This window comes from Harpegnathos saltator, unplaced genomic scaffold (assembly GCF_003227715.2).
Source record: "Harpegnathos saltator strain DR-91 unplaced genomic scaffold, Hsal_v8.6 scaffold659, whole genome shotgun sequence".
NCBI classification, from domain to species: domain Eukaryota; kingdom Metazoa; phylum Arthropoda; class Insecta; order Hymenoptera; family Formicidae; genus Harpegnathos; species Harpegnathos saltator.
In genome coordinates, this window is record NW_020230492.1 from 502,233 (window position 1) to 526,265 (window position 24,033).

Here is a 24,033-nt window from a genome sequence, read left to right on the forward strand (position 1 = left end):
AAGAATTGACCAATTATAGCCGATTATTTTTGTAATAATCGATTGTGATTCGCCAATTCTTACGGCTTACAACTTACGACATGTATTGTAGAATGACCTTAAGCCTCTTCACCAAATGACTGAGTTACTACATCAATATAATAACTTCGTCGTAAAGGAATGTTTATACGGCATCATCGATGTTATAACTTTGGCGTAAATTGGGCTGTGTAAACGTAGTCTATGAAAAGGTCGAAAGAATCGATCAACCGAGTTTCAACTTAAAATCTATTAGTCGGTATTTCATCATTCGAATCTTGACTAAAAGTTTGCAAATCGGTATTTCGTGGTTTGAGTTTTGGTTAAAAAAATTTTAAATTTAGCCGAGACTCCAATCACAATTTAGTCTTTTTCAGCAATTATATACATTGATATGCAACAATCTCTTATTATTTAAAATTAGCAACTAAGCTGCAAAATATTTTTCAAAGCACTTCATTATCATCTCTTTTTTATTTTAGTTATAATCCTTTGGACAGTAGCGACTCTCAGAAGAGACTTTGGTACTAATGAAAATTGACAGGTCTAACCGGCCTCATGTGTGAGTTTGGTCTCTATCTCTCCTTATTTAAACTCGGGCGTTATTATCAGCTGTAGTCAGCTGATATATGACGGATCGCTGATATGTGACGGATATCAACGAACATGGCGGAATCCGCGAATAACTTGGACGATGACCGACTCTCGTGTAAAATCTTGATTATCGGTGCTGGTATGGCCGGTTTGTCGGCAGCGAATCATCTGTTAAAGAACAACGAGACAGATTTTCTCATCGTAGAGGCACGCGGACGGATAGGTGGACGGATTATTGCTGCGCAAGTCGGTACGATCGACGTAACCTCTCCTTTACTTTGTCAGAGCGTTTATTTTCATTGTAAATTCGATCAACATGACAGCATAACATCGCACTGACAAATATTATAATTACAGTAATAATACACTAGGATGCTTAGAATTATTATGTGTCCATTTAACTCTTGAATGCATACAAATCGTAAAAATGTCAGTGATGATATAAGACTTGAGCAAATATACTTGAGACAATGCTGCGAAGAAGGGAACAAGTCAAATTTTCCGAGAGAAAATTACTCAATATTGATTCTGTATAATCTTCTTTGGAAACTGAATACAATATATTTCACACATTACATATCATTTTACGATATATTTTACACATTACATACACAAATCTTTATCCCCTTGTCTGTTCACATGGTTTAGGCAATGAGAAGGTTGAATTAGGAGCGAACTGGATCCACGGTGTCCTGGGAAATCCAATGTTCGAGTTGGCAATGGCAAACGGCTTAATAGACATTGTAAGCGTTCCAAAACCTCATAAAGTAGTAGCGGCACTAGAGGACGGAAAGCAACTGCCATTTCCAGTATTGCGTGAAATCTATGAAGCTTATGTGTGTTTTCTGAGACGATGTGAAGAGTATTTCTTGAGCTCGTACAGTCCGCCGGATGGAATAAACAGTGTGGGAGCGCATATTGCTCTAGAAGCAGAGATATACCTGTCGTCTTTGCCGCCTGAACAGAGAAGAGTGAGGCAGTTATTATTCGACTGTCTACTCAAGAGAGAAACATGCGTCACGGGATGCGACACCATGGACGAGGTGGATCTTTTGGAGATGGGCTCCTATGATGAACTTCAAGGTGGCAACATTAGTCTTCCAGATGGCTACAGTGCTATATTGGAGCCAGTCGCGAAGCACATACCAAAGAGTCGTATTCTTACCAAGCATGTAGTGACAAAGATCAGGTGAGTTCTTAGCAATTATTCCTGTCAGGACTTCAGTTGATCATATTAATATGTATTTATGGTTAATACGCTGAATTTTATTGCGCTCGAGAATTTATGAGAAGTAGAATTATATATATACCGACGTGACGAACTCGGCAGAGAGAAAGTAATCGGTAGCTCGTTCCTTCCTTATGTATCAGGTGGCAGAAGCAGAAGCGTTCTAGCATCAGCGCCGACTCCACGGAGGACCTCGATTCTAAAACGGACAACCTCGTGGAAGTACAATGTGAGAACGGACGAACGATCAGCGCACGACACGTGGTTTGTACGTTGCCGTTGGGCGTTTTAAAAAGGACAGCTCAGGACATGTTCGAACCGTCGTTACCCGCTTACAAACTCGAGGCGATAGACAGATTGATGTTTGGTACAGTGGACAAGATATACCTCGAGTACGAGCGACCTTTCCTAAACCCCAGTGTGTCGGAAGTGATGCTTCTCTGGGACGACAGCCGACTGTCTGACGTTGAGAGGGGGGACATCAGTAAGACCTGGTTCAGGAAGATATACTCGTTCACGAAGATCACGGACACGCTGTTACTCGGCTGGATATCTGGCCGCGCGGCCGAGCACATGGAGAAGCTGAGCACCACGGAGGTGACGGAAGTGTGCACGACGATTTTGCGGCGATTTCTCAACGACCCCTTCGTGCCGACCCCGAAGAACTGCCTGCGCACCTCGTGGCACTCGCAGCCGTATACACGAGGTTCCTACACCGCGATGGCCGTCGGTGCCAGTCAATTGGACATCAGGAGCATGGCCGAACCTCTCGTGCGGGAGTACGGCGAGAAGGACGGCGCGAATAGAGCCGTTTTGATAGCATTCGCCGGCGAACACACCCATTCCTCGTTCTACAGCACGGTGCACGGCGCGTACTTGACCGGTCGTACGGCCGCCGAGTTGCTGTTGGATGCGAAACCAGGCGAGAAGCAGGCGCTTAGTCTCAGTTGCGAGGAGACCAGCGATCTCAGCTCGTGGATACAAGGCATCTCCTTGAATTAATGCGCACTCTTTTCTCCTCCTTCTTCTTTTAAGGAACCAACGTACAGGCTCCTATGTTCAGGCGGTTAGGCCTTAATCGTGGACGTTTATAGACACGTTGTATTTTTAGCGGCTATACATATACGCGCAATCTACGTTTTTCTTTTGCGCGACTTTACATTTTTGTTTTGTAAATATGTCGTATAACGAGGCACACACACACTGTCGTCTCTCACACATACGCAATGTCGTGTATATAACGGTGCTTTTGGAAACTTTGAGATATTCGCGAGCACTCACGAGCGATGATTTATCTCGTGTATTTATCGTGCTGTTTCTAATGCGTGTATTTCATTTCGTTGACGAGTCGAAATAAGATAGCGACACCGAGACGTATCGCAGGCTGTCACTATGGTTACCACAAACGCATTCGACGGAAAACTTGTTGCTGTGAATGTTGAATATGGCTTTAGGAGGTTCAAACGTAAGAAGAAATAGTATAATATAATTATACTTTAATCGACATCATTTTTAATCATTGATATTTGTACAATCATTGAAAAGAATTGACACAAATATGTCAATATCTGGTTACTGTTGAGAGAAAGAGAAAGAGAGTATAATTATTTACTGCCATATACAATTTATATTGCGCACCAATAAGACTCTTATTTACTATTTGGTTTCTTTTTACGTTTAGCGATATTCACGTCTCCTCCGTTGACGTAAGGTAAGGTATCGAGCGTGGGACCGACATCCGGAAATTGACGGCGAACGTTCTTACGTGTTCACCTAAACGTTTATTTTATATAAAGAACGGACGAATTTAGTACAATGTTGTTCGCTAAATCGATGTAGATAAATATATTAAGTCCAATCGGATCCGAGGCTAGCCTAAACAATTTTTCAATATTCGCGCGCGTGATATTTCTAATAATTGTTCTTTACGTAGGCGATATCTTACGTATATATGTATATATGTCCTACGTAAAGAATGCACATGCATATACAGCGAATTAGTAGTGAGATTTTTAAGGGAGGTCGAAGAAGAGCGCATCATGGCAGCGAATTCCATTCTCGATCGTACGCGTTTACTTGCTTGCTTGACTTCTTTATTATCACCTATCACCTATTAGTACCTATTATTTAGCGAAGAGAGATTCCGTCATGGACAAAAACACATTAATCTAGTCATTGAATTTGAAATAAATATGAAAGAAAATGCATTTGATAAATAACAGCAGATTCCTCGACCAAATTCGTTGACAAAATCACAGCGATATCGTACATCCAGTTGCATTAAGAAACTGTGGAGAGAGGGAGAAAGAGAGGGGGCAGGAGAGAGAGAGAAAGAGAGGGGGCAGGAGAGAGAGAGAGAGAGAATGTGTATATGTGTTTTCTCGTGAATCCAGCTTCGAGAAACATACATTACGTACGTTAACATACAGAGCCGAGAAAAGCTTCGCAACACGTATGATCTTCATGTTCCTTTTTTTTTTTAATACAAATGTAATAGAGATGTTTCCCTCCCTGTGGGGAATATCGATTGTGATGTCTCTTTATATCTTTCCTAACATACATACAGACCTTCCTTCTTTGACGTAGATGTAATAGCAAGTCGTGGATGCTGGCAGTCTATCAATATAGTCAAACACGTTTGATCGTCTTAACGTTACAGCCTACGAAATTATCGCCTTTACAAACTAATGAAAATCAAATAATTATGTTGACACAGTGTGCACATGTGGCGCTTTGAATAAATAGTATCTCGTATAAGTGTAAACACGTGGCAACGTTTGGTTGCGCGCGATGTATCGAGCGATTCAGCTGAGTCGCTGTCAGCTTCGTCAGCGCGTGTGGTTACAATCGATGCAATTACGCGGCCTAAAGGCTTTCTCGGAGGGGAGTTGAAAGTGTCCTCACGAACCTCGTCATAATTCGACATTGGAACCGCTGCGACGAACGTATCGATTGAAGTAATCCGGCCGCCAGCATTTGCAGCTCCCCGGCACCAAAAACCAATCGTAATATAGCCGTACCTGAAAGGAATAATAATAAGGAAATTAGGACGGATAGAAATTTAACAATCTTCTCAAATCTAGCATTAAGTAATACAAAGCAAGACGGGGGGAGGGATGGGGGGAAGATTGCCGACTTCTTCGACGCGATTGTGCATCACGTTCTCACCTGGAAGCAACCCATTTCGTCGACACCGTCGCAGTGATGTTGCTGAACGCTACCGTTGTTACGCGCCTCCCCAGTACTCGCGCGTTTCTGCAGGTATTGCTGATAATTTTGAAAATCATGGACTGGTGGCGGCGATCCGGCGACAGGCTCTCGTGTCCCAGGTGAGGTTCCAGGGCTGGAACCTTGATTGTCTTCTATGAACGTCTCCGGATAAAAGATCTCGGCAACCAACAAACTTGTCCATCTCGGCGACGACAAGCATCCCCCGTCCAAGTAATGACATCTCGATTGCCTGTGTAACCACGTGTCTGGCTCAAGCTCAAGCATTCAACTATACTTTTTTAGTAAACGCGAACTAGCGTTAGCGACATTACATTAATATTATAATTTCGCACTCAACGATGTAATTGTTACATCGACATACGACGTATATTATATGATATGCACTTACATTATCGAGCAGCGAATTAAAATATTGACGTATTTATTACTTAATTACTTTATTTGACGTTATTATTACTTAATTACTTCCGCGACTATTTCACTACAAACATCTGGACAAGTATGATGAAACTTGTTTGAAACGTCGTACGCCGGCTACGACGAGCGAGTAACACGAGACTCGGCCTCTCGAACTTGACCTTGAGCTTAGCCGACGCGAGCAAGTGGATAAGATCCGGCTACAACCGGTATCTTACATGCATCTGGTGAGCTCGATCGTCTGCGTGAAGTAACCCTCGTATGGTATCTGCACCACGTATCTCCAGACACCTTGATAATTCTTGGCGAAAACTGGGGTGGCATATTCGACCTTAGCCGGGCACGGTGTCGGTGGGCCCGTGTATTCCGTTTTCTCCTGCGAAGGTACGCGTTCACCACGTCGATACTCGGATGGGGACGGCTCATCCCGGCGTTCGATGACCGAGGCTGACGGCGCGATCGGCTCGCCTTGAATCGCCTTGTACAACATGCATACCCTGCTCGTCGGAGAGAGTAGTTTCGTTACGATCGATTGTAGCAACTAACTCGCGACACGCTGAACTGGTATGTTGGAATCGCGCTACAACTTACACTCCTCCGCCGTTCTCACAAAACTTGCGCCCGTTTCGGCTGGAATCCCCAGCCACAGTCGAATCTGTCGGGCTGGATCTTCTGCTTCTGCCGCGTTTCTCCTCCTCGTCTGTATCGACGCTACGAAAGGACACACTGTTAGCCGATTTTTACGCCGAAAGTTTTAGCATATCCGATAATCAATGAAAAATAAGCCCTGATAGCACAAATGCTCCAAAATAACTCGAGATACATCGAACATTCGGAGAATTTCTAGAATTCAAATCACTTACGAATTCTGCGATAACTGATGCACTTTGGCAACCTTCGGCAACGAGTCGTCGGCCTTGAGAATCGGTAACGCTTTGCTGAGAAACTTGAGGGTATGATTCTTTATCAACGCGCTGCGAACAAGATTCGTATACAGCTGTATGTCTCAATCGCATCGCTGGGCGCGGTTTCGATGATAATAGTTTGTGATTACTTACAAGGGATATGACGAACCATTTACGTATTGTTTCATTGGATTCCGCGGAATATAACCTTTGTTCAAGTCGCCGCAGATATTATGTATCGAGACGAATCCCTTTCCCTGCTTACCGCTATCTAAAATTTGAACGCCACGTTGGAAAAGTTTGTTTCATGCGTGCAATTGGCAGCGAGAAAAGAAACATTTCGTGTTTTACGAGTGTTTGCGCGTTGGAAAAATAATAATTCCGTTCAAAGTGTGTGTCTGTTTGCGTGTATAATTATAGTTTTCCTCTTCATTTAGATACCATAACACTCTTTATCGCTGTCGATGTACGGCGGCGGTCGAACTCGGGGTGGTTCCGCGTTCGGCGATTCGACGAACGCGTAGTAACCCTCGGGAGGCTCGTCTCTTCCCGCAGATTCATTATCATTGACGATCGGTTTGTTATTGTTGTTTCTGAGTTTCTCGTAATCCTCGGCATAAGACGACGCACACAAGAGTATCATCTGAAGTACGAAAGCGAAAAATGAAAAACGAGCGAACGCGCGCCATTCGGCAATACATCGCGGCGCAATTTCGAAACGGCGAAAAGAGAAAGTGCAGCACTTTTTTCCCACCTCGGCAGGACACCGCGGCAATCCCCGCATCGATTAATTTCGTATCGATGTCGATGATCGATACGATTGATGCGATCAATGTAATCGATATAACTTGTATCGTGCGAAAGTCAAAATGGCATAACTTCAGTCTTTGGGGCCCTATTCTTGAATCTCGTATACGCAACTTTACGTATGTACATACGTTGCGAACGGTAAAAATACGGCGCATACGTTTCTGTGACACGGTATTCTTGAACTTAATTGTATTAGTATTCGCAACTAGAAACGTGTACGCTTTAATTACGTTGCGTTTAATTACGTTTGACAACATTGGAAAACAGTATGTACTTTTTGCAAATATCGACCTAAAAAATACGATACAACGAACTTTAATTGGCTGCGTTCAGCAGAATAAAGTGGAAAATATGGAACTAATATGGAAAAATCTTCTTGGCTCTTCCATTATTTCAGCATGTTCTAACGCGTATATAACTGGTATGTTTACTATTATATCGTCTAAATCCATTATTTCCATTATACAGTTTCACTCTATAATTAAAGTGCAGTGAAATTTATATACTATTTTCTCTTAAATTTCGTATTTATTATTTCTCTTACGGATATGTAAAGTCAGCTATTATTTTCCACTCTTTCAGCCATCTTAGCGTCGAAGTCTTCTTCTTCTTAATAACAGTGTGTCTCTATGTGTACTCTTATACTCTACTTTCTGTACTTTGCATAACGTATCATATATGTTTCGAGAGAGAAACGGATGATATTACCCATTCGTTGCATCGCGAATGGTAATTTGCATATACGTTTCACTTGTGACTGTCAAGAATACGGTTCCTAGGGATTAGTCGAAACTTGCCACTTACGTATACGCAAGTAGTTCAAGAATAGGTCTCCTGATCAGCATCAGCAAGAAGAAGAGCAAGTAAAAACTTCGTATGTCAAGGCTATAGAGTGTGTGTGTGTGTGTGTGAGGCATTTTGCTGTTGTGCCACGGCCCGAGTGAAAGAAGAAATTCCGACGACGGCGCTTGTGTGAGATTTGCGTGCGTGCGACGGCAAGGCAGCCAGGTAACGGCAGACAGGTAACAAGTATTACGTTACATCGCGTTACGTCGACGCACCGTGTCGGTGCACGCTTGGGACGGTATCGCCTCTCGTAGTTGTACCGAAGTATGCGTTCGATGTTAACGGTATACGGTCCATGATCCACGCTCCTCGCTTCGGGCCGCTCAGCCTATTTTATAATGCGATCGCGCGCATTGCTCGAGCGTTGCCCTACTAACCGAGGCGTTGTACCGTTCTATCGACGAATTTCTCACGGCAATTTCCACATCGGTCTTACCCATCCCGAGTTCCGCGGTTTTACCGAGTGATTGCCGATCAGCCGAGTCAAACATCGCCGAGAGGCGCATTGATCATCTTGGATTTCCTAACGAACGAGCGGACGCTTTTGTCGAGGTGTTTTCTCGTCGTTCAGTTATTACGCTTCGTCTTATCTCGAATGGACAGCCGATCAAGAATTTATTCATCCCTTAACCTTTCTGAGCGTCAACATAAAGCCGTTCAAAGCTTACTTTATTGTCTTGTTTTTGATAAAGTAATTTATATCTCAAAATAATCTTTCATCTTTTCGCCAATAGCAATTTTCACACATATCAATATATAATTACTTCGTTAGAAGACGCGGCACATGAAAATACTTCCAAGTACTCAAGTGCTCTCGCGACTATCACCCCTAAACAGCATAAAATATTCCATTATCTTAAACGCGTTATCTAAAATGCCTGAAAAGGAAAAATGCTTTAGGACGTCTCGAGTGACTGGAAGAGATCTTATGCTAGGCAAAGATAAAACTCCTGTGGCAAATTTTGCTCCGCAATTTATTACCACCGCGTACATACGCGGCGAATGCGCGCGATTGAATATAAATATATGCATGTCGGCGCGGGTACCGGTAGCCCGATTTTCAAGATAAGAATACCGTAATTCCGTTACCGTTGTTCGCGCGTCGCGCTTTCAGTTTTTCGCCGGGCATCGAGCGCGCCGACTGCACGACGTTTGCGACGACGCGTTCAACGAGAATAACGAGCGGGTTGACTCTCGTAATTTAGAACGATGCGGATCGTGTTTGACGACCCTCATAGAAAACTTTTCACGTAGATATTCTTCCCGTTGCCGCGCCAAGTGGACGTCCGTCCTACTTTCTTACGGTAGGTCCGAGGCGTTAGGAAGAGCCGATACAGTTACGAGGACGGTGACGTCTCCAAACCGGTATTGAAACAGAAACGGTAGGCTCGATTCATCACGACCGTGCTTACGGAACTTTCCACTTGATTCGAGATTAATTTCCCGATTAATTTGAAATTCCGCGCACCTCGTGTTGCATTCTAACATCGCGGAATTGGACGTTTGAAAATTCTATAGGCTCGACCGCGCGCGAGAAATATATCGCAGAAAGAAGAGCAAAAAAGCCAAAGAAAATTAAGATGTCTCAAAGACATGTCTGACGTATCAAAACGTCCAAAAGGCATCTCTGAGACGTTCCTTTCACATTCGCGTGTGTTATGCAATCTACTTTCTTTTTTTTTTTTTTTCACGGAGAAAAATATTTAGTCGAGAGTTCACGCGACAATGAACGTAATTTCATTCACACGCATTTTGGTCGAAGGAAACAAAATTGTTTACCCTTAGACTTTGATTTACAGAAGAAGCAGCATTCTCTTCCCTTCAACCGGAATGTGTTTAATATTGTGTTTAATATTACCCATTTTTTGTAGACAGAAGAAGAATCGGAGCTTAATTAGAGCGACGCAATGATACATATCCGTTAGTTATTACGTGAAAAGTAGATGATAGTTAGTGTATCCTGATCGTAACGATGAGGAATACTCGTAACTTACGACAAAGGTGCGAAATTCCATGGCGCGTTTATCAGCTACGACGTGAGAAAAGATAAAGCGAGAAGAAAACGAGCGTTTTCCGCGATAATCGTGAGGCCACCGAACTTTCCTCGAGACTGTCTTCGCGGAGCCAGTCTTCTGGCTTGTCTACCAGTCGACGATCATAGCAAAACTGAATATCTTGCAATCCTATAGCGTAACACTGTGCGATGGGCCACTCACCTGCCCCCCTGTCCGCCTTCACCTTGCTTACCGTGTACTTGACCGCCGGTAAGGTAAAGGCACGAAGAGGGGGAAGGCTTCTTTTCCCCTCCCAATCTTTATGTATGATTACGATAAAAGCGAAGAATCGTGATAAGCCATTGTTACAATCAGGATGCATTAACTATCGCCTACTTTTCACGTAATAACTAACGAATATGTATCATTGCATCGCTCTAATTAAGTTCTGATTCTCCTTCTGTCTACAAAAATGCTTCAATATTAAACACATCCTTGTGCATTGTACGGCAAAATCGACTACCTTTTTGCGTGATATTTGATAATATTGAAGTATACACTACGCTTTGCTTCGTGGATTAATCAATATTGTTTTAACATGTATTTAAAAAAAAAAAGTTTACACGATTTTTCGTTTTTATGTGGATACAATTAAAGAAACGTTAATTCGTTGAACCCGAGGTAACGGCACTAACACAAACTGAATTTGACGCATCGTTTTTATTGTATTATTTTATTTTATTTCTCTCGTTTAAATCGATTATTCTCGAGACTATCATTTCATACACGGGAATAGCTAATTCTATGTTTTTTTAGATTTATTTATGTTCTTTATATTTTAATAGTAATTTCTTATGAGTGATTTTATATATATATATATACTGTTTTGTTAATTTTATAGATAAAAACTAAAACCGGGATTAAAAAAGGACAAATTGAACGAATTACAAGATGTGAACAATAACAAGATGTTTAGTAGTGTCTAAGAAAAACGGCATCGGGAAGGGAGTATAGAGACATTTGTAAAAATAATTACTTAAAAATTAGGTAACTGTCAGTCAGTAAAAGTGAATTAAAACATGAATTAAAATTTGTTAAAATTGATTTAAGCCTTGCGTGAATAACAATTGACACATGTTTGTATCATATTTGGAACTTCTCAGTGTGGATTGCATACGAGAAGATAAGTGTGTTACATTCTCAAACATATGTTCAGTCGCGAATGGTCACTACTCATCGAATTAAATGATCAGAGTGGAGAGGGAAGAGGAAACTTAATGCGATCGAGCCATCAGTAAGTGACGTTCAGCTCCATCTCGTCTTTGTGGTAGATGAGAACATCCTTCAATTGCATGTTCGGTCCGTCATAGCGGAAATTGAGGACGGGCCTGTCCAACGGGAATCCGAATGGCTTCTTGTCGAACTTGTAACCGCCGAAGATGCGGGACATGTAAGGCACGGGTTCACCCTCGAGCGGATTTACGTACGCGAATATCTGGAAGGGCATACCCTCCTTCTTGCCCTTGGGCAACAGAAGACGTTCTGGGAAACCGTAAAGTCGTTCCATGTAAGACAGGGAGTCCGAGCCATCCAAGCTTTTCATCACCTTCTTGTAGAACACCTCGCTTGGCTCCGGGTCGGGTATAACGAAGAAACAGTCTTGGCTGTTGCGCACGATTTTGTTTACGCCGGCATTCACTGCGTATGTAATGAAAAGGAGAAAATTAGACAATCGGAAGATAGGGACCAAGACAAGAGCTGATTAATTTGAATCGAGTTAAATTGTACGAAAGAAAAATGAACTTGTACTAACGGTCGACTATAAAATTGTCCATTTCGTAGAAGTACTTGGCGTTCTCGACAAAGTCCAGTGGTTTGTGGTGAGCGTCGTACTTAGGGCCGAGGAAGATGCGAATGACGGATTTCATGGCTTTATCGGCGTTGATGGACAAGTGGAAGCTGAAGGGTTTGTGATTGAGACGATATTGACGAACTTTGATCAACATGCTCTCGGCTTCCTTCGCATCGTCTATCACGAGACCGTTGCTGATCGAGGTGTCGAATTGATCGAAGTAGGTGATCAACTTGTCCACGGTGAACGATTCAATCTTCAGTTCAGGGTAGACAATCTCGTTCTTGTTATATGGTTTCTGGTGCATCTTGTACCTGGACGCGAAACAAATTGATATTGTCAAAAATGTAAAATGCGAACGAAGTGGAGGAAATAAGTATTCCCCGACTTCAGAACGTGTTATGTTCGACAGAAAACTCGAGAGAAATGATTATATATGAATTGCATCTCTAAATGGCCACGTATAATCATACGTTATTATATACGTCTACTATAAAAAATATAATCGTGTTTCTCTCGGAAAATTTATCTTCGAAGAATTATTAGAAAGTAAATGCTCATCAAGTGCGAGTACTTGTTGTAGTAGAAGTCGAAGATCCTTTGATAAATACGATAGAACGCGGGATCTCTCATGGAGGTGCTGTAAAGTTCGAGGGCGCTTGGAATAATCTGATAAGGCGTCGACGGCTCCAGGTTGAAGCCGAGGATTTTTCTCGCGAGAACGTCGATGCTGCCGTAAAAATCAGGATTGCAGGAGTCGGCGTTGCCCTCGATAATGTTGCCGAGGATGTTGATACCTTCGGGTGCGTAGATGTTGATGAACTTGCCGCTCTTATCTATGATATATCCAGAATCGATGGCCGCGGAGACTCGAGCCTCTACCTCGTTTACTTCCTATAGGGAATCAGAGAAATGACGAAAAAGTTGCACCATCACCAGCTTAGCAATGCTGTCGTATACTTTACGACAGCATTTTTCTGTCATAAAGTATACGACAGAAAAATCTATTGTTTCCTTTCGTGAATTGATAAACAAGCAGACATCTCGATTGACTGTTACGCGAGCCGTTCTCGTGAAAAATGTGAGGCAAATCTAGATCGAATTTATTAACCCATTAATGCCAGCTGGGGCAGAAATTTCGCGTTGATTTCAATGTTATGAATTTTTATGAAAACGCTCGAAAATTTTAATCCAAAGTACATTATTAGGAGTACTCTTTCGGAATCCGCTGCGAAAATCATAAAAAAATAAGTGTTTGTAACGGTTTGATTTGTAACGGTTTTTTTTCCAAAAAATGCAATTTTTTCTTGTCAATTTTTTTTTAAATCATGAATTTCATTTTGATAAAAATCAGTTGAATATTACTGAAAAGTACTCCAATCGTGTCCTCGAGACTTGTAATTTCAAAAATATATATCTGGACGTAAAATTTTCTGTACTTTTCAAATCTGTAATAAAAAATATAAGTTTTGCACCAAAAAATCAACTTTGGGCCCCGTTAGGTCTAAAAAATACATCGGACCCAAATTTGGGACCTATTACGTGAAAGAACTCGGTCAACGGGACAACTTTTATTTTGGATAATTTTTGATAAAATGCAACTCATAACGAGTTATTCGACCGAGTTCCCAAGGATCCGGAGGATATCTATGGTGACACATGCATATGGTCGCCATGTTGAAATTATTAAATTGCAAAAAATTTCAGAGCCACATATATTTTAAGTATAAGTCTCGAGGACACGATTGGAGTTTTTTTCAGTAATATTCAACATTTTTATCAAGATGAAATCCATAATTTAAAAAAAAAATTGACGAGAAAAAATCGCATTTTTGGAAAAGAAAACCGTTAATCAATACAAACACTCATTTTAGTTAACGCAGAATGAGACAAAAAGAGAAGCTTCCATTACAACTGAGACCAATCATCATACCTTTATGTATTTGTACTTGTAGTAGGGGAACTTGCTGAAGAACCCTCTCTGCGGCAACGGCAGCCCGTTGTGATAGGTCATCATCGGGTAGTAGCCGGGGTAGAATTCCTTGTGCCGAAAATCGAAATCCTCGACCTTACCGGCGTCGTTGGACAATCGTTCCAAGTTGTAACGCATCAGTAACTGTTTGTGAGCGTACAGGTATTCCTCGCCGCGATAATTTTGCAACCCGAATTCCTCGCCCTTCAACGAGAACGGATACTCTTTCCGGAAGTAGAAGTAGTAGGCGTTCAAGCCGATGTCCTCGGTGAAGTAAGTGAGCGTGTGCTCAACGTCATGCTCGTGCGACATGTAGCATCCGGAGTAATTCGCCGGGATGATATAAACGTCGTAGGCGCCGAATTTCTTCGAGTCTGCGTTGAACATTCAAATCAACGTTTGTAATGATTTTACAATTGTTTTTAACTAATTTATTATAAAGAGCGGCTCCTTCGTCAGGTCGCATTCAGCTTTATCGTTCAGACTGATGTGACTGATGCTGCAAGACTCACAAGTTCAGAAGAAGATTTACAAGTAGAAAAGAACCAAATTATATCTGAAGATTCCTGATTTTCTGGATTTCTTCTCGCATCACGCTTCAAAATAAATCAGTTTCCCTCCTGCGTCAGTTAAATACTCACCGAGTTTGCCGAAGAGTTTTGCATGATGCGCTTTCTCGAGCACCTCGGCGTTAAAGAACGCATACGGATACATCTCATAAGGTGGCGGCAATTGAATGAACTTGGTATCCTCGCGACGAATAACGGCCGTGTACAGGGCTTCGCCGAACTGCATCTCGTTTATGTAAATACGCGCCCAGAGTGCGGTTTTGTAGAAGATTTCGAAGTCCTTGGCATAATAGAACAGACGGAATAGGGCCTCGGTTTCCTTCCGGAGCTTCGGATAGTACGGGGAGTACAGTTCGCCGCGAGGGAGCATACCATACTTGTACAGATAGAGGAAATCTTTCACTGCAGCCTGCGAAATGATGCAAAGTCGATGGTAAAGCGACGATTGGAAAGATTAGTAAGATTTAACCAATTAAATATGTAGGCTTTGTCGAAGCCTGGCGCATACTCTAGCACGGTGTTTCCCAACCTTTTTCGTATTTCGTACACTCCTAAAAATTTAGCAATAAACCTTCGCACCCCTTATAAAAAAGAATTATTCGTATGTTTTATGGTGAAAATTAGTTGTTAAGGTTTTAAGGTAAGAAGTTAATTTATAATAATTTATTATTACATAGTACTGTTTTATAGAAATTAACTATCATTTTAATATTCTAAAATTATTATCCATGGTATCAAACTTCGCATAGTGATACGTAACGAATACATATAATTTTAGTAACATTTTTTTTAATTTGATGGTAAAAATGCCGGATTACTCCAGAATTCATCTTAATTATCATTATTAATTACAAACACTTCTCCTCGCACCCTCAGTTGGGAACCCTTGCTCTAGCATGTTAATACAACATAGTCTTGTCATCTCATGTTAATTACGTCATTGCTTACCGTGTTAGTGTAAGAATCGATGTTGGCTTCGATGTTATACGACTGGCCTTCCTCGTACAGGCTGGGGTTCACGAGGGATGGTTGCGAGATGTAGTACAGGAGATTGTAGATCTTCTTCTGCTTGGTGAGAAAGTCCTTGTCGGCGACCTTCGCGGTATTGTAGTCTGCCGCTACCAGAGCGAAACAGATAGCCGCGACGATGGCCAATACCGCCACCCGCTTCATTTTCCCAGCTTTCCGTAGTCGCAGAGTAATTTCAGCTCAAGAGACGGATTCTGAGCGACGCTCCGACGACGAAACACGCACTTTTATACACTTTCATCGAGCGCGCAATCAAACCGATAGGTCACGGGGGCGTCGGACAAATCGTGCCTTTATATCGAATCTACAGGTTTTTTGCTCTCATTTGCATCCGTCTCTTCTGCCGCCAGTGTTCAATGTTGTTCGAATGAATCATTGTTCGCAGATGCGATTGCTGCAGATGTTCACTATTGCTTGTTCGTCTTATTGTCGCCTTTCAGCTCCCTTCAGCTCCCATTCAGTTTCCCTTATTTAGATATATTTATATATATATATATTTATTTATTTTGATATCTCGATCATGAATCTTCTCCTTTAGCGTGATCTCATAAAAAGGTGAACAATTTTCATAATTTTCTGCGGTAAATCTTCAAGATCGTAGCGTATATATAAAATCGAATGTCCCATTCGAATTTTTCGACGTATGGGAGTAATGAAGAGAGCGATCGGAAAGTGTGATATTAATTCGGTTCATTCTATATGTCGTTTCGATGATTTTCGCGATCCCTCGTCTCGTAAGATAAACTCCGTTCTTAAAGTAAATATTGTCAATCGCGACGATACGGACAGATACATTTTCGCGCGAGGGGTCATCGTGAAGGTGTTATCTTTGAAAACACCTAATCGCAATCAATCGAGAATACATTTGCGTAAGGACCCTGTTTAGTGGAATCATGTTTATGGCGAGTAGCGCTTTCGCTGGTTAAATTGTTTAATTTGTCTTTTGACCGGCGATATTGGGACTTCATTATGACCGCGTAAATATAAATACGGTCGCTTATCGCTCATGACTTTTGACTTCGATCCAAATTATAAATATATTTTACCACCATTTTTATGTGGCAATTTATCCTCGAATTTTACAGTTTACACTTATTATAATAATCCTGGGATTTCGAAACGTCGATGGATTTTAAAATGATATACATTAAATTGCTTTTAGTGAGAAGAAAATAAAATTGACGATTGAATCCATAACATTTCTTATATCATGATATATTTGCAAATTTTCAGCCTTCTTCAACTTAACACTAAAAAATTTATAATATATTTTGTTGCAAACAGATTTTAATGATCTGTTCCAGTGATTTTAATGACAACGTTTAATACTATTAGGTGTACAAATGAATAATCCAATTTTTTCAGCTACATTCAAGGTTTATTTTAGAAGAAAGTAAATTAAATTGTTCAATCAAAGTATTCGCCGTTGCTTTCTATAACTTTAAGCCATCTTTCAGGTAGCTGATGAATTCCATCTCGGAAAAATGTTACGTCTTTGGACACGATAAAGTCGTCAAGCCATTTTCGGATCTCATCCACTGATTGGAAGTGCATGATCGGACAAGGCGTGTTGCATCGACCGGAACAAGTGATAATCGGATGGAACAATGTCTGGTGAATACGTCGGCCGTGCTGCAAGACGTCCCAGCCAAGACTCATTATGGTGTCTTTTGTGTTGGAAGCAATGTGTGGCCTAGCGTTGTCATGCAACAATTTCACTGGACGTTCTCCTTTGCCAGTATATGGGCGTTTTCGTTCCAATTTTTGACTCAAGCAGATTAATTGACGTTGATAGCAGTCCGCAGTAACAAATAACTGTTTCACCTGGTTCCAACAACTCATAATAAAGCACGTCCTTGATATCCCATCAAATGCAGAGAAGAACCTTCTTTCCGAAGCGATTGGGTTTTGCGACCGATTTTGATGATTCGCCCGGAATTTACCCATGACTTTCTGCGTTTCGGATTGTCATAGAGTATCCATTTCTCATCGCCCGTGACGATTTTCCAGAAAGAAAGACTTTCGACGCTGCTTATTGAGAAGAGAAAGACACGCTGCCACTCGTTGATTTTTGTTGGTTTCAGTGAGTTCATGCGGAACCCATTTTCCTTCTTTCTGGATCTTTCCCATCTCATGTAGGCGCTTGGAAATCGTTTGCTGCGTTACTCCCAACTGTTCTGCAAGCTCTTTTTGTGTTTGTGCCGAATTCTCAGCGAGCAGTTGTTCCAAATCATCATTATCGCACTTCGAAGGGCTTCCAGGGCGTTGTTTGTCGATTAGACTGAAATTTTTTAAACCGCTTTTAAACCAAAATGCGCATACATCGTACGATACAACACCTTCGCCGAGAAAGGAACAAATCGATTCGCACGCTCTTGTAGCATTTTTTCCTTGTTGGAATTCGTAAAGAATGCAGTGTCGGATATGCACCTTATCTGTTGTCATTTTCGGCTGTACTGAACTGAATACTTTTGAAGGTTATGTTGGGTCTTTCGCCAAACTATATGTTCTTTTTAATAGCTATATGTCAACATTGCATAATCACAAAAGAGCGGGAAAATTTATTAAATTTAAAATTGATTTCATAACTGCTTAAAATAATTTGGATTATTCATTTGTACACCTAATATTTTACACCACAATTTTATAAGTCTTAGAAATATTTTTTATTCAAATTTTTAACACTTTTTCTCAACAGCTGACTCTTTGTGACATCATTTTTACTAATACTATATTAAAATATAAAATATTTATTACGTAATGGTCGTTGATTTACATAAATTGCAACCGGTGGAATGTCATTACGGGTATATTAGTCGCACATTTGGAAATATTAATGTACAGATGCATTTGTTGCATATATGTGTGGCAATATGATCGATGTGTGGCGATACGATCGTCGCGTCGGACGACGATAAAAATGCCGCACGACAGATCGGCAATGAATAGCTGTGAGTTAAAATGATAAAAGAATTCACGTATCGCAACTTATTAAGTCTGCTGTCTGACAGTCTGATAATTAATAATCCTCAAAGGGTCGCCGTTTCCATGACCCGTGATAAGTGCTAAATCGCCGCGTTTTACAGTTTTATTGTGACTAGAAAATCATAAGCGTAACCGCTTCTCTCCTCGTGAAGACAACGTAATTTAATATCAGTGTTATGTAGATACAATTAAAGATAAATATATATATATATATATAAAAGATAGAAAAAGAAGAAGAAAAAAAGAAAGAGCAGGAGAAGTTAAATTACACACATATGTAGTCGAGTGTGGGTAACGCAATGATTTGATTTTTTATTCATAGAAAATCGTTACTTATAAAATTAACATATTTCTGCACAATATCTATAATAATTGCGACATGATTGAAACTCGGATTGAAACTACGTTTGGATTTCTAACATATTTATCGCACATTCTCTTACCATAGTTCTCGACGTTGATGTTGTTCGTAAACGACAGAATTTCGCATCTACATGTGAAGTACTTCTGTACATTTATTTATCGTTTCTTATCAAAAGATTACAACATTCATGCTTGCGGCTCCGTTGAAAGAGTGTGTTAACATGTGTGTTTATCGATGTATAATTACAAAAGATTGTAAGTAACAGATTTATCGCGTATAGATGCATCGAGTATCTTCGGTGAGAGCGAATGTCGTGAAACAAACATCGAAATCATCGCTTCAACAAATTTCGCAATAATGCAGACTCAGCGCATGGAGAAGCACGATCTCTCGACACGGTGGTACGATATAATAACATCTATATTTATTCTTAAAAAAACATTATCTCCTTTTTCTTTCGTTTCCGATTATTTTAATTGCAGCAACAGTAGCGGAGATAATCGTTTTAGTTTGTGTTTTCGACTAATTCATCTAAATCTTCGCCTTCCGAGTTTTATCTCCTGTTACAACGATCATCATGATGAGAATAAAAATAAAACTAAAAATATAGTAAAGTAGCACCAAAGGCTACAAGAACTCAAAAAATACATGACATAAATGTAAGCAGAATATTACACAAATGAAACCGTTTAATCTTCTTTGCTGTCTTGCGACTGGTTAGAAAGGACGAGAGATGATTGATCAGTACCAGGAAAGGGAATTCGTTGCAGGTACGAGAGAAAAAGCCAAGATAAAGTAAAAAAATGTTTCGGAGAATTTATTTCAGATGTATAGCAGATACATTAAACAGAACACAATGGCACGAGAAGACAATGTTGCTACTGTGCGTGCTTCTCTTCCTTTATTTGAGTCAAACGCTGTGTTAGTTTGGCAATTGCGCGTATCAAATGTAAGCTGTAAACGGGAAATATCGTATGTATGCGGGATAATAGATCACACATTGTCTGAAACCATAGCCAAAAGAGAGACGAAAACAATCAGTGGATACGATCGGCCGGTTAAAGGTCAAAGTTTGCAGGGAGATTGCTTTACACGGTAAGGTTCAGTTCTTCAGCGTGTCTGTGGTAAACCAGCACGTCTCTCATGTGGAAGTTGGGTACGGTAAAGTTGAAGCTGTGAACATGTCTGTCGAGCGGATATCCCAACGGGCGGCCGTCGAGCACGCTTGGGCCCCTAACAGGAGATCGGATCTTGAAGGACTTGGTCTCGTCGAACGCCGTTACGCAGACGAACAGCTTCAGTGGCAGACCTTCCTTCTTGCCCTTCGGAAGTTGCAGACGGTCGGGGAAACCGTACGGCTGACTTGGGTAAGTGAAGGTCTCGTCGCTCTCGATAGCCTTCAGGATCTTCTTATACAGGACGTCGCTCGGCACCTCGTCAGGAACTACGTAGACCGATTCGTAGCTGTTGCGCTCGATCTTGTTGGTGCCAGGTTTTACTGCGACAAACGGCGGGAAACAGCGGTTAAAGATTTGTTTCGGACGGAAATCTCGAATCTTGTATGTTGGAAGCAACGAACACGAATAAGACATCAATGTCAACATTAGCTTTTAGACATTAGCTATATGCAATAATTACAGACTATATGGTCGATATCATAACTATTGCTGCGTATCCAATAAAGTTACTATTATTATCATTATAAAAGATTCCTTATTATCTCATTTCCCTAAGTTTCCACAATCAATTTGGAAGAGACTTTTTCTTTCCAAAATTGTAGACAGAAGGAGAAAGTTTTTCAATTCTCTACAACTTTGAAAATAATTTGAAAAAAATTCCGACTAAATATTCTAATCAAGCAATGTTCATTCAAAGTGAAAAATGCAATGGTATCATAATTACTATTTTCTGAGCTCCTTTCGATGAAAATTTCTTATCTCTCGATAGTCTATTATGTGAAAACTGTTAAAACGAGCATTTGACACTTTTGAGGAAACGAGAGTACGCGCTGACGACGATAAGAAGTTCGATACTTACGGTCAACGATAAACTGGTCCATCTCCAAGAAGTTCATGTAATTCTCGCTTATGTCGAGTTCGTGGCCGTGAACGTCATATTTCGGTCCTAAGAAGATGCGTACGCTGGCCTTCGTATTCTTGTCGCTATTCACTGTGATATGGTAGGTGAAGGGTTTGTGGTTGAGACGATACTGACGCGCCTTGATCAACATCGAGTGAGCTTTTTCCTGGCTAGGTATCGACAAGGCGTTATTGACGAGCGAGTCGAAGTGGTCGAAGAAGGTCGTCAGTTTGTCCACGGTGACCGACTCGATCTTCACGCCAGGGAATACAAGGTCATTGTGCGTATAGCACGGCAGGTGTTCCTTATATCTGTAAGACAATCAGTTTTTCATTATCATCAAGGCACGATTTTGTAATAACTCGTCGTTTGTTGGTTTCATTAAATTTGTTTGTAAGAATCGTTAATAAATGTCTCCGAAAATCACCTGGTGAGGGAAACAACGGAAAATGTAACGATTTATTATTTCTTGAGTAACGATAACGATAATGAGATTTACTTCTCAAAATGAGCAATGATAAAGGCGACAAATTATTTTTTTTTTACTAAGTTAACAAATTACTCTGAAAAAATTATTTTTCTAAAGCCTAGCCTTATTCATTTGCCTAGCCGCAATCACGTACCTCATCAAATAGGTAACGATGTTCTTGAATATTCCGTAGAACGCGGGATCTCTCATGCTGGTGCTAACGAAATGGAGAGAAGAGGGCACGACGTGGTACTTGTCGATCGGATCCGGGACGAAGCCAAGGATCTTTCTGTACATATATTCCACATTGCCGTAGTACTTTTCGTTGACAGAGTCGGCATTGCCATGGATCACATTGCAAAGTTGGTTCAAGCCATCCAAGGATTCGTAGATGTTGGTACGTTTGCCGTTCTTGTCGACGAGGTAGCCGCTGTCGATGGCGTTGGATATGCGAGTGTGGAAGTCTTGCAGAGCCTGTTGTAACATTATCCAATTGTGAGCGCAGTAACAGCAACAATAGCAATACACAAATGTCGAAAGGATCTCTTTGAATGGTGAAATAATTGCTAAAATTAAACTAGTGCTTCTACATAAGAAGTTCGTGATATCAAATGAGGATATATATTGCCGAAACATACTTCAAATCAAGGCTTTGACTAAAGTTTATTAAAGAACCGAAGGAAGATAAAAATACCTGAACGTAACGATGAACATGGAGTGGAATTTCAGAGTTAACAGGACGTTGGATAAACGGCACTCCGTTGTGGTAATGCATCGACGGATAATAACCGGTGACGATAGGTTTGTTCACATCGATGTAATCAATCTCGCCTATGTTGTTGGATAGTCTCTCCAAATAGTAGCGAAGGAGCATCTGTTTGTGCAAGTACATGAACATTTCGCCGCGAACGTTCTGGGGCATGTTGTACTCCACGCTATTCATAAACGACGGGAACTCGTGGTATGACATGAAGTAGTAAGCGTTTAGGCCGATGTCTTCATGGTAATAGCTCAGCTTTTGGTTTTCTGGCACTTCATCCCTGACGATGTAAGAACCGGTGTAATTGGTGGGAATGTAGAAAGTGTCGACACTACCGACGGTCGTCTTCTTTACGCCTACAATACCTGTTGGAACAATCAATCTTCGATTGAAATCTCATCTGTAATACTCAAGAGTCTTATCTTACACTATCTGTAAAGTATCAAACAAAATAAGAAATGCATACGTCTTGAATTACAATTCAGATTCTTCGGCAACTTAATCGTCAGTTGAGTTTCTCTACGATCGATGGAAATCAACTCGACGTGATAAGTCACTCGTTAACATTTATAATATTATTCTATCGTGTCCTCATATAGTCGCGAGAGAATGTGGCGAAGGATAGGTTGGACGAGAAATGAAGATTGTCAACTCATCATCGATAATGACAACCGGCAAATTTCTGTCCGAAATTTTTAAAAGATCAAACGATTGATATCGTTATTTCTTTCAGTACCAACCAGTGTTACCCATCGCGATGTGGTAAGCCTTATGTAAGACATCTTCGTTCATGAAAACGTAAGGGATAATCTCGTACAATGGCGGTATACGGAGAGTGTTGGTGTCTTGGCGGTGTAACACAGCGTTGGTCAAAGCGTGAATGTACATGTGCTCGTTCATGTGGAATCGCGCAAACACTGCCGTGTTGTAGAAGGTGTCAAAATCCTTGGCGGTGTAAAAGAGGCGGAACAGGCAGATCATCTCGTCATGATGCAGAGGGTACATCATGGAGAATACCTCGCCTCGTGGTAGCATCCCATGTTTAAATCGCTGCAGAAACTCGGTAACAACAGCCTAGAACAATAATGAAAGTCGTTGAGCTCTTTTACCGTCGGATCGCGATCAAAGTTGAACATCTAAGAAGTATTAAGTGTCATTCAAAGAAGCAAAGATGGAAAAACTTTGGTAGAGGCGACATCTCCGTCCATGGAGATTATTCGATGATGATGCGAACGAAGATTTTCTCTCATTGTAGTGTGATGTTCGTTTCGATAAAATATCCATCAACGGTTTGGTATTTGAATATTTATAGTATCCTTACTGTCATACCTGAATCATTCCTATTAAAAAAAATCTTTCACGAAGGATCGACGAACTTTGGTCTGCCGCCGTTTCGCGGGATAATGCGAATGCAGCCTTTAACGTATAGTTCAATCAAGTTGCCAATAATTTACAATTTCATAATTTCACAGGAAATGTTTATCGCCACGTCTATGAAGTGTGTACCTGGTCATTGTAGGAAGAAATGTTGTCTTCGATGCTGAAAGCTCGTGCTTTTTGGTAGAGTTCCGGATGGTAGACGGTCGGCTGGTCAACGTGCGCGAACAGTTCGTAGATACACTTCTGCTTGACCAAGTACTGTTTAGTGGCGGTGCGTTGCGGCACCTCCGTGGCGTGGGCCAGGCACGCCGCTGCCAAAAATAACACGACCGCTTTCATCCTTGTGTCTAATGAACAAAGGTTCGGCCGGCACCGTAACCGTATCGGTTTATATACCTACTGTCACCCAGGATATCGGTGAAGGAGATGCGAAAAATCGCGGTATTTACAGTTAAGAGACCGATGAGATGTACTAATAACGACCAATCTTTCTTTTTCTTTTCTCCCTTTTCAGTCTTTTCCATCCTCTCT

The 24,033-nt window shown here is 41.1% G+C and overlaps 4 protein-coding genes across 4 annotated transcripts; 1 reads left to right on the forward strand and 3 right to left on the reverse strand.

Annotated features, from left to right (window-relative positions):
* The first annotated feature begins 630 nt into the window (after positions 1 to 630).
* Positions 631 to 4,368, forward strand: LOC105185163 (spermine oxidase). Its single transcript, XM_011144460.3, has 3 exons — positions 631 to 862; positions 1,261 to 1,801; positions 1,984 to 4,368. Exons 1-3 carry the CDS (start codon positions 685 to 687, stop codon positions 2,840 to 2,842), a joined length of 1,578 nt encoding a protein of 525 aa, XP_011142762.1. The 5' UTR covers positions 631 to 684; the 3' UTR covers positions 2,843 to 4,368.
* Positions 4,209 to 10,760, reverse strand: spz6 (Spaetzle domain-containing protein 6). The gene is made up of 8 exons (XM_011144459.3): positions 10,044 to 10,760; positions 6,835 to 7,036; positions 6,547 to 6,664; positions 6,352 to 6,462; positions 6,080 to 6,199; positions 5,707 to 5,985; positions 5,009 to 5,300; positions 4,209 to 4,860 (listed from the first exon to the last, which is right to left on the reverse strand). The coding sequence occupies exons 1-8, from the start codon at positions 10,062 to 10,064 to the stop codon at positions 4,753 to 4,755; spliced, it is 1,251 nt and encodes a 416-aa protein (XP_011142761.1). The 5' UTR covers positions 10,065 to 10,760; the 3' UTR covers positions 4,209 to 4,752.
* Positions 10,761 to 11,035: 275 nt separating this feature from the next.
* On the reverse strand, positions 11,036 to 15,676 carry Hex70a (hexamerin 70a). The gene is made up of 6 exons (XM_011144458.3): positions 15,385 to 15,676; positions 14,509 to 14,845; positions 13,829 to 14,241; positions 12,470 to 12,789; positions 11,857 to 12,209; positions 11,036 to 11,741 (listed from the first exon to the last, which is right to left on the reverse strand). Exons 1-6 carry the CDS (start codon positions 15,607 to 15,609, stop codon positions 11,335 to 11,337), a joined length of 2,055 nt encoding a protein of 684 aa, XP_011142760.1. The 5' UTR covers positions 15,610 to 15,676; the 3' UTR covers positions 11,036 to 11,334.
* Positions 15,677 to 19,605: 3,929 nt separating this feature from the next.
* Positions 19,606 to 23,875, reverse strand: LOC105185204 (hexamerin-like). The gene is made up of 6 exons (XM_025304975.1): positions 23,629 to 23,875; positions 22,863 to 23,196; positions 22,057 to 22,487; positions 21,517 to 21,836; positions 20,852 to 21,204; positions 19,606 to 20,312 (listed from the first exon to the last, which is right to left on the reverse strand). Exons 1-6 carry the CDS (start codon positions 23,839 to 23,841, stop codon positions 19,903 to 19,905), a joined length of 2,061 nt encoding a protein of 686 aa, XP_025160760.1. The 5' UTR covers positions 23,842 to 23,875; the 3' UTR covers positions 19,606 to 19,902.
* Positions 23,876 to 24,033: the final 158 nt, after the last annotated feature.